At 46.5% G+C, this 9,943-nt stretch overlaps 2 protein-coding genes and 1 long non-coding RNA gene across 4 annotated transcripts; all 3 read left to right on the forward strand.

Annotated features, from left to right (window-relative positions):
* Positions 1–25: 25 nt before the first annotated feature.
* On the forward strand, positions 26–2,838 carry LOC135628544 (protein DWARF AND LOW-TILLERING-like). The gene has a single exon (XM_065135279.1). The coding sequence runs from the start codon at positions 767–769 to the stop codon at positions 2,609–2,611; it is 1,845 nt and encodes a 614-aa protein (XP_064991351.1). The 5' UTR covers positions 26–766; the 3' UTR covers positions 2,612–2,838.
* Positions 2,839–4,027: 1,189 nt separating this feature from the next.
* LOC103994019 (uncharacterized) lies at positions 4,028–6,777 on the forward strand. 2 transcript variants are annotated; one of them, XR_010492890.1, is made up of 4 exons: positions 4,028–4,335; positions 4,859–5,225; positions 5,867–6,040; positions 6,603–6,777. It is a non-coding gene; the product is annotated as an uncharacterized LOC103994019 (long non-coding RNA). The 2 variants fall into 2 exon arrangements; XR_010492889.1 differs by lacking the exon at positions 6,603–6,777 and having other exon boundaries at positions 5,867–6,583.
* Positions 6,778–8,116: 1,339 nt separating this feature from the next.
* Positions 8,117–9,604, forward strand: LOC135628545 (BAG family molecular chaperone regulator 1-like). Its single transcript, XM_065135280.1, has 4 exons — positions 8,117–8,439; positions 8,523–8,779; positions 8,866–9,012; positions 9,083–9,604. Exons 1-4 carry the CDS (start codon positions 8,286–8,288, stop codon positions 9,377–9,379), a joined length of 855 nt encoding a protein of 284 aa, XP_064991352.1. The 5' UTR covers positions 8,117–8,285; the 3' UTR covers positions 9,380–9,604.
* Positions 9,605–9,943: the final 339 nt, after the last annotated feature.

Consider the following 9,943-nt stretch of genomic DNA (forward strand, 5'->3'; position numbering starts at 1 on the left):
TTTCCCATGGCCTAATGGCGTCCGTAGCAGCAACCATCGCCCGGCACGCAGCAACAGCAGCAGCAGCGAGAGGGGATGGAATGACGGAAGGAGCAGCGAAGAAGCACACCAAATCCCTCTAATCCCCTCTCTTCTTAAATCTTCCCCTTGTTCTTCGTACACGAACCCCGACAGATGTCTTTCCACAGCTAATCCTTCTTTCCCCCTGTTGTTTTTCTCGTCTGATCATGGAGGCGGCGAAGATACCTGGTGGCCGGTCAGAGGTTTCTCCGACAACCAGGGAGCCCGCACGAGCTTCGCTGTGGAATTCCCATGGCTTCGTGCTTACCTCCCCTCGGTAATGTCTTCGAATCAAGATCGATCTTTTTTTGTTTTTTCTTTTCTTCTAACAATTCTTTGATTCTTTCACACAACCTTTTCTTCTTGAAACAAAAACTAAAGCAAGCAAGAAAGAAAGAACTCAAATTCTTTACCGTCTCATACATTTGTTTTCCCTAAATTCTTTAAGCCAATATTACTTCTCCTCTCTTCTTGAATTTGAATTGCAACACCGGAAAGAAACACATAGGCAGCTCCTCGAAGACAGATAGGAAAAGGCTTCTTTTGTGTTGAGTTATTCGCATTTCTTTTCTTCTTCTAATAAAGATAGGAAGAAGAAGAATAATAGATATACTCAGTGATTACAAGGAGGAAAGAATTATTTGCGTTTTTAATCTTCTTTTTTTGTTGTTGTAATAAGAAAGAAAAATTGGAAGAGGAGTAGAGGATGTTGGCTGGGTGCCCATTGACGCTGCCATCGCCGGGGATTGACGCTTCTGTGCAGTTGCAACCTTACCATTTCCAGCTGGAGGAGAAGAAGCACTGCCCTCCGCAGAAGACGATGGGCACCCAGCGGCTTGACCTGCCCTGCGGCTTCTCGTCCCGGAAGGACCCCCTGCGGGCCGCCCTCTCCGGCGAGACGCCCTCGGCGGAGGCCCCAGGGACTAGCTGCTCCTTTAGGCAACACCCAGTAACACACTCTTCGTCGTCGTCCTTAGTGGCCCAGGCTGCTGCCCCTTGGGGAAGAACGGTGGAGGCCATTGACGGCCGCAACGGCAGGCCGTGGGAGCAGAGGAGGAGCTCGAAGCGACTGCACGACAGGATCTCGTGCGGTGACTACCGCGCAAAGAGGACGAGGACAGTCGACGTCGAAGCCGATGCATGGCCGTCTCCGTCCACCGAAGAGCCTCCGCTGGTGGAGGCGGAGGAGGAGAGGGTCTTTCTTGTGCCCAATGCAGCAAGCTTTCCACTTCCGGCGTTCTCCGGCCATGACAGGTCGCGGTCGGAGTCGAGTTCCTCGTCCGGCGCATTCATCGGTTCTGGCAATACGGCGACATCGGATGGGCCTCGTCTTCCTCCTGCCTCTGGTTTTGTTGGTTTTGGAGGTGAAGGAGAGGGTATCCAGACGGAGCAGCAGGGTCATGAGCTCGTGAGCTTGCTCACCTCCTGCACGGAGTCCATGAGCTCGTCAAACTACGAAGCCATGAGCTTCTTCTTAGCTCGACTCGGAGAGATGGCCACCCCATTCGGGACCCCTCTTCACCGGGTGGTCGCCTACTTCACCGAGGCCTTGGCACTTCGAGCCGCAAAGCTCTTGCCGCACATCTTCTCTGTCGCTCCACCAAAGACCATCACCGACCCGACCGACGACGACGACGATGCCATCGCACTGCTTCTCCTCGATTGCGTCAGCCCCATTCCCAAATTTCTTCACTTCACCCTGAACGAGAGATTGCTGAAGGCATTCGAAGGAAAAGACAGAGTGCACATCATAGATTTCGACGTCAAGCAAGGACTTCAGTGGCCGGCTCTGTTCCAGAGCTTAGCTTCCAGGCCGAACCCTCCCGGCCACGTGCGGATCACCGGCATCGGGGAGTGCGGACCGCATCTCCAGCAGGCAGGAGTTCGGCTCGCAGGGATCGCAGAATCCCTCGACCTTCCCTTCGAGTTCCATCCGGTGGTGGACAGGTTGGAAGACATCAGGCTTTGGATGCTTCACGTGAAGAGGGAAGAGTGCGTGGCGGTGAACTGTGCTCTAACGATGCACAAGACGCTCTACGACGAGAGCGGGAAGGCGTTGACGGACCTGCTGGGTCTGATAAGGAGCACGCGCCCGGAGATCGTCGTCATGGCAGAGCAAGAAGCGAAGCACAACGAGCCTACCTGGGAGACGAGGCTCGCCGGATCGCTCAACTACTACGCTTCCGTCTTTGATTCCATGGAACATGCTCTGCCTGTGGACAGCCAGGCCAGGATCAAGATCGAAGAAGCCTTTGCTAAAGAGATCAGGAACATAGTCGCGCGTGAAGGAAGTGAGAGGACGGAGAGGCACGAGAGCTTCGATAGGTGGAGGAAGCTGATGCAGGATGGTGGGTTTCGATGCCTGGGCATCGGAGAGGGAGAGCAGAGCCGCATGATACCAAGGATGTACTCCTGTGAGAACTACAGCATCCATGAGCAAGGAGAAGGTGATGGTCTCACCCTCAAGTGGCTGCACCAGCCTCTGTACACAGTCTCTGCATGGGCTCCTGCGGATGTCACGGACGGCCCCTCCACCTCTCAGCCAAACTAGGTGACTTCTGCATCAGCTTGCTTCTCTCTCTCTCTCTCTCTCTCTCTCTCTCTCTCTCTCTCTCTCTCTCTTCGGCAGCTTTCTCTTGCTCTCCAAAACCATGCAAGGTTTGGTCTTTTCCATCTACAACATACAACATACAAAATTCTTTTGGTCATTCTTTTATTTTTCTCTTGTTACAGAAAGTCCAAAATGATTGTAACTTAGTTCTTCAGCAGAAAATTGTTGTCTAATAAATTTTTATTCTTTGATTACTTCCTTCAGTGATATTTATGCATGAATACTATATAATTTGTTTCAGACTTAAGCCAAACTCTTTTTAAGTTTATTCTGCTAAGTCAGCACATATATGCAATGTTTGAAGCTAAATCACACTTACAATTGGAGAAACAATTGTTGAATCAAAATCCAATAGCTTAATTCTCAATCAAACCAGAGAGAATAATACAATACATGTATCTATCTCTTCATGCATTCCAACCTCTCCTCTCCTCTCCATTACAAAGTCTCTCTCTGGTTGTGAAGGAACTTTCTACTCCTAAATCCAATAGCATAAATTTGGGCCTTTCTACTCCTAAATCAAATGCATTTATCTGATGACAAATTCCATTTCTTTAACCCAACATGTAATTTAGTTAATCAATTCATCAGAATATGAATATATATATATATATATATATATATATATATACACACACACACACACACACACCACCTCTTCAACGTGCGTTGTGACACGCGCAAAGCACGTGCAGATGTTTCCAACGCAATTAACGTCGTGGAAGAAAAAATGCGTTCACCCGTTGATCTACTTGGCTTCGATCCACCCAAATGCACACCAATTTTAGTCGCCGCCACGTCACCTCGGACCACTGTCGTTTTAAACACGTGTGATTCTGTTCTCGACGCGCTCGTTGGAGGCAGTCGTAACTGTGGGTCCCACACGCCCTAAAAAGGTTCCACGTCACCATTTTCTGTACCCATTCGTGTACCCAACATAATACCGACATGCAGCACGTAATTATCGGTACCTCTCGACTCGTACCCGTCGGCGGGTATGTTGCAAGAGTGACAGATCCACCGGTGACTAAGGCGACGGAAGCGGCAACGAACGACTCGACTCTCGTACGGCCGAGATCGGGTTCCGTGAGTGGGTCCCACACGCAACGAGGATTCACGCCGATCTCCGCGCGTCGGTACGTGCACCAATGTCCCTTCCAAGTTCAAAAATTACATCACCCTTTATCAAGGGTATAAATGCAAGAATGTACTTTACAATTCGTGCGCAACCTGCACGGACGGACCTGATTGCATATGACTCGGCAACTTGTCGGGTAATTCAAGTAATTTCAAATTTGCCCCCTTCTCTCTTAGGACAAACAAGCACCCCTCCCCCCCCCCCCCCCCTCCCCTCTTCTGCCGCTCTTTCGCGCTCGATTGCTCGATCCCATGGCAGCGGCGGCGATCGATATCTTCATCCCCATCCTCCGCTTCCTCCTCTGCTTCATGGTCACGATTCCCGCTATCCTCTCGTGGCGGGTGGTCCCCGTGGCGGTCCCGCGTCACCTCTACCCTGCCTTCTCGGAGGCGGACCTCTCCTTCGGCGCCTCCCTCAACCTCCACTTTATCATCCCCGTGGGCACGGCCTACGCCGCCGTGCTCCTCCTCCACCGCTACGCCGGAGTCATCACCTTCTTCACTGGCTTCGATTATCTCATCGGATGGTAAGACATCGCACCGATCGATGCTCGATTCGAAATTTTGGATGATTGGGAAGATTAGGGTGTTTAGGTCTCACAATAGGTCGATTGTTTTATGTGGTCATTAATTGTTACATGCCACCGCAGATAGGTTTATGCAGCTTTAGTGACACTGTGTGGGTGTCATACTAAAGCATTGTGTAGTGTCAATAAATTCCTAATTTGTTGTCAGCATTAAGAGTAAATCTTGAAATGCAGCTATATCTTTCTACTTTGGTGTCAAAAATCCATTTGCTATGCTGGGCTTACCAAGTCGCTGATTTCTTATGCTAATACGATTCTTGCATTACTTGATTATTTTTATACACGGGAATTGGATAATATTCTCCAAAATTCACGGATATAAAAAAAAAAAAAAATTGATTAGTTCGTCACTTTGCAGGGCCCGTATATGAATTAAAGGATTATGTTCAGCATGTTATTTTCCTTCACATCCATTTTTGTAGGCTAGATGTTCTTGGGTTAACAATTTTTGAACGTCATGCAGATTCGTGCTCCTTCCATTAATAGCCCATTGCCATCACCTCTTCGTTCAAGCTGCAATCGGTACCACATTTCCCACTTTCTTGGTTCGATGAGCTGATATACTAGGAATGGGGTTTCTGGCAAAGGCTGCTGTTTTATGGATACATGTCTGGATTTACTGCCCGTATGAAGTACTAATTTATCTGGTCAATCTCAGAAGCTTCTATTATCATATCTGGTTTGGGTTTTAGTGACTGGTCAGATTCCTCTCCTCTAAACCCACTATGGGACCGTGCAAAAAATGTTGATATTGTTTGTAGAGTTTGCTTCTAGTGCAGTTCAACTGCCTCTTGTATGGAACACACAAGGCGGCACTTGGCTACGACACTGTAAGGATTTTTTTGAACTTTCCTTTTAGATGGATTTGTTTTTGTATCATGTGGTTACTAGTTAGATTCAGGTTCAGAAAGCTAGACATTTGCCTCTATACAGGCACATGTCTATGTTGGCCTGGTTCTGGTCATTTTTTTTTCTTTTAAGGGTGGTTGCTTTTATAAATCATGCTGCATTTGGCTGCCCTGGCGTGAGAGCCTTTTTGAGTGTAGGTTGATATGAAATGTGCATATGGACCCATTTAGCCTTCTCTTAATGCATGCATGTATTTGTTTATGTAAATGCTTTGCCGATGTGAATGTCTAAATGCAATGTAGTAGAGATAGGAGAGTTTGGCATTTGCCATTACAACCACTTCTCATCTTTTGAAGTACTGAAGCAGGTGAATTCTTAAGCACATGTGCAACAACTTGCATGCATCTATCAACTCAATTACATTGAAAAAATTCAATGTAACAGAAACTCAATTATTTGGCTGAATTTTTACTTGAATTTTCTTTAATTAGGTGGTCATGTTGAGTACTAGTTTAGTTGTAATCTAATATATGGATGCCAATTTTTTACTATTACATAATGCTTGAAATGATAAATTTTAACTGATATTACTGATACTTATTTTGCCACACTCTTCTTCTAGTTTCACAAGTTTGTACTGATAAATCTGCCGGGAAAGTAAGATGGTTTGTGAGGCAGACCATGTAATCCGAGAGGCCATGTCGTTCCAGATGTAGATGAAAAACTCGTTGAGAAAGGGAAGAAACCTGGATTCTTTCAGTTGCCGGCTACGCAGACCGACAGCGCTGTTTGGCATGTAAGTCATAAATGAGCCTTTGTTGGTACTAGTATGAATGTTGTAATGAGGTGTTTCAGCTGGCAATTATACCAGGTTTTGGAATGCAAGTTTTATCCTTGATTTCTAGGTAAGGTTGCAAGCAAGTATTATCCTAATAAGGATTTTTAGTGTTTCTCCATGGGCCGACTTCTAATAATTTTAAGATATTTGTCTATGATATCTTGAACTTTACTTGTATATTGCAACATAACCTATAAATCCATCAAAGCCCAGGTAGGCAGTTATTGTGGTATCTTTCTGCATATAGATCCATGAGTTTTTGTTTTTAGTTCAATAAAGAGCTACTTTTTTATGTCAGTATAAAAAGTACATAGGACTGCAGATGATCTAATTAAGCTTTTCGTTTTCTTTTTCTGGGAGAAACTTAAAAATTAACTTTATCAATCTAATCTGGAGGACTACTGTGGCAGAAAAGGTTTATGGCTTATGCACATAATTCCTCTCAGTACTAATAATTTCTCTTTATGCCTGCACCCTGGCTGTATTATATTCTTTGCTCAATCAGCATTGATGATTGCAGGTTCACGAGATAATTCTCCATCAAAAGAGCCAACTGCTTGCTATTTTCTTTTCCTCGTTTCTGTTGAACAGTAATATATAGATGGCACCAAGCTGTCAACCCGAAGAGTAGGTTTTATGGATAGTTATTGAATGGCTTCTCAATTTCTGTGCATAGAATAGTGTTTATGTTCTCCAATCTGTCACCTCAACCATGGATTTTTAAAGTAATCTATTATGATTTATTGATTCATTTCTTCTGACTCGCTGAGTTAATTAGTTTATCAATTTCGTTTGATATTAATTATTGGTCAAAATATTTAATTAGTTTATCAATTCCATTTGATATAAATTATGGGTTAAAATGTTTAAGCTGAGGTTATCATATTCTTATAAATTAATTTTAGTCTTCAATACTATAATTTTTGTTAAGGGTTTGTTATTCTTGTTAAGGCTCACCATACCTCTAGATGGAATCATAACATAGTGTATGTGAGGCTCAGGTTTTTTCTTATTCGAGTCTTTTCATCATGTTTAAATACTAGGTTGGTTTTTGATAGCAAGTCTTATGACGCAAGCTTGATAAATTAATTGGTCCATTAATTTTATTTAACCTAACTTACTGATTAAAATAATTAGTGAAGTTAATAATAATATATTTATTAGATCTTTATAAGTTAATTTTAATATTATTTATTTCGATATGGAACTAATATGCATAAGTTATGGTAAAATAGACAACACATATCTTGATATGTGCGGAATAGTTTTCTTAATTTTGGAGCAGAGTTTTATGTGTGGAATAGGTTTCTTAAACTCGTAGCAGAGTCTTGATTTGATGCTTTCCTTGATTTGAAGGTTCTGGGCCTGTAAGAGACCCTCGCAGCTTACCAGAGAGTCTATTTTGTCGGCACCATTCTTCCCATCTCAATTATCCTGCTCCGGTTACATCATCAAACCCGCAAGAGCTTTCTCTTTCGACTGTACTGGGAGAAGAGGTGAAAGAATCTGACTGTCGCTGTTCCCGCAGCTGTTATTTCACATCATGTACGCGATAAATAGTAGTCGCACTAATCGTGCCTGCGTGGCCAACTATTTCTCGATGGCCTACGACATCGCTCGATGGGCCCCGCCTGGTATGTGACATGACGTCGTGGATTCCGCCGTCGCCTCCGCAATCGCGTCCACGGCGATCGACGGCTCTCCGAACCGCCACGTGGCCCGTACGAGCTCAAGGACCGTCGGTGGCTGTGGGACCCCCTTCGCCTCGTCTCGCCCGACAGGCTATATATATATATATATATATATATATATGATACTGGCCGATATGAGTCAGGCGACCGATACTTACCATGTACAACTGACCCAGACTAATTTCCCTGCCGGAGACAACGTGCGGGACCCCCAGGTTGGTCGCTTCTGTTCCAGTCACGTGACGAGTAAATTCGCGGGGGCACAGAGCCAACGGTGTCAGGACACAATCGTCACGTCATAATTGCCGCATCCGGATTAGTTCCTGTAGCGTTTCCACCAAGTAACGAATATACGAAGAAGGAAAAATGGAAGAAGATATAAGGAGTAAGCGTTCCTCTTTCGCGATGGCGACAGAAAGTAGTCACGTAGCGGTCAAAGGGCGGCCGTCGGAGGCCTCCGAGGCTGCAACTGCAGCAGCAGCAGCAGCAGCGCGGCGGCGGAGTTCGGCCCCATGAAGGAGTGGGAGGTCAGGCCGGGCGGGTTGCTCGTTCAGAAGCGCGCCCCTGAGGCCGACCCCTCGGCCGCTCCGGTCCCCACCGTCTGCGTCAAGGTCAAGCACGGCGCCGGGAACCACGAGATCCGCATCAGCTCCCAGGCCACCTTCGGTGAGAACTCCCAACCGATCTCCCGGCCTTCTTTTGTTTGTTCCACCCAAAGGTGCTCGATGAATTGCTTGTACGACTCGCAGGGGAGCTGAAGAAGGTGCTGTCGGCCAGAACGGGATTGCACCCGTTGGACATGAAGCTGGTGTATAGAGACAAGGCGAGGGAGTCGAATGAGTTCCTCGACACCGCCGGCGTGAAGGACAAGTCCAAGGTCGTGTTAGTGGAAGACCCCGTGGCGCAGGCCAAGCGCCTACTCGAGATGCGCAAGTCCGACATGATGGAGAAGGCCGCCAGGTCCGTATCCACCGTCACCCTCGAAGTCGATCGGCTCGCCTCCAAGGTAAATATCTCCCGGTCAACACCATTGACCTCCCTTCCCATGCCTGATCTCAAGATTAATCTCTGAGTGACCATTGATCGAATCAGGCGTCCGCGTTGGAGGCGATCGTCAACAGAGGCGGGAGGGTGGCGGAGAATGATGTCACCGATCTCATCGACTCTTTAATGAATGAGCTGATCAAGTTGGACGCCGTTGTCGCCGACGGGGACGCGAAGCTGCAGAGAAGAATGCAGGTGAAATCAACTCCTCCCGAGCTCAAATGCCTGTTCAATTGCTTGCTGATTGATTCTTTGCCAAGAACAGATGAAGAGAGTGCAGAAGTACGTCGAAACATTGGATGTGATCAAGATCAAGAACTCGTCGCCGAGAGCAAACGGCCAATCAAGCAAGCAGCAACATCATCGGATTCAGCCTCAGCATCAAGAACAAATGCAACAAAAGAGGGACTTGCAGCAAACACATCCGCGATTCCAACAGCAGCCGGTGGTGGTGACAAAGAATTGGGAAACATTCGATTCCCTTTTCGCGCAATCCACCTCAGCCACCACCACAGCAGCCTCGTCCGCTCCTCATGCAAGCTTCGACTGGGAGCTATTCTGAGCATCCGATGCATTGCCATCGGCAAAATCTTGCATTCTGTTGTTCCCAATTCTGGTCAGATCCTCTCGAACAACACTTCCTTCTGCTCTACTACTATTCATCGTGTTGCATATCTCCCTCCTGCTTAGAGGGGGATCAATTCAGATTCACGTGGAATAAATGGACTCGCAAGGCCTAAATGAGTCCATTACCAGTGGCTCGGGCTGCTTAAGCATTCTTGACTAACCAGCGATTCTTTGATGATTCCAATCAAATGCAGGTGATGCATACTTCCATTTTTCTCCATTGAAATGCTCACCTAATAACTTAAAGCCATTAAATTGCAAGAGGAGGTCGCTGGACTCCAATGGAAACTTGGTGAGCCCACATTTGGTAGATTGTCCGCAAGATTACGCTCATCCGTACTGCCGCAGTAATGTCAGCGTCATGTCCGGTGACATCAATGAATGAGCTGCCACCGTAAACATGCAGAAGCTATACTGCTTTCATCACGACTCGGTAATCAGCCCCGACGCACGAATATCGTCGCATGAGTTCTGTAAAATCGAGCCGGTAATTGGGCCA

This window comes from Musa acuminata, chromosome BXJ3-1 (assembly GCF_036884655.1).
Source record: "Musa acuminata AAA Group cultivar baxijiao chromosome BXJ3-1, Cavendish_Baxijiao_AAA, whole genome shotgun sequence".
Classification (NCBI taxonomy): domain Eukaryota; kingdom Viridiplantae; phylum Streptophyta; class Magnoliopsida; order Zingiberales; family Musaceae; genus Musa; species Musa acuminata.

Coding starts and splice junctions, on each gene's coding strand:
- LOC135628544 (XM_065135279.1), top strand. CDS start 767: ATGTTGGCTGGGTGCCCATTGACGCTGCCATCGCCGGGGATTGACGCT.
- LOC135628545 (XM_065135280.1), top strand. CDS start 8,286: ATGAAGGAGTGGGAGGTCAGGCCGGGCGGGTTGCTCGTTCAGAAGCGC. Junction 8,780..8,865: donor TCGATCGGCTCGCCTCCAAG/GTAAATATCTCC, acceptor TGATCGAATCAG/GCGTCCGCGTTGGAGGCGAT. Junction 9,013..9,082: donor AGCTGCAGAGAAGAATGCAG/GTGAAATCAACT, acceptor TGCCAAGAACAG/ATGAAGAGAGTGCAGAAGTA.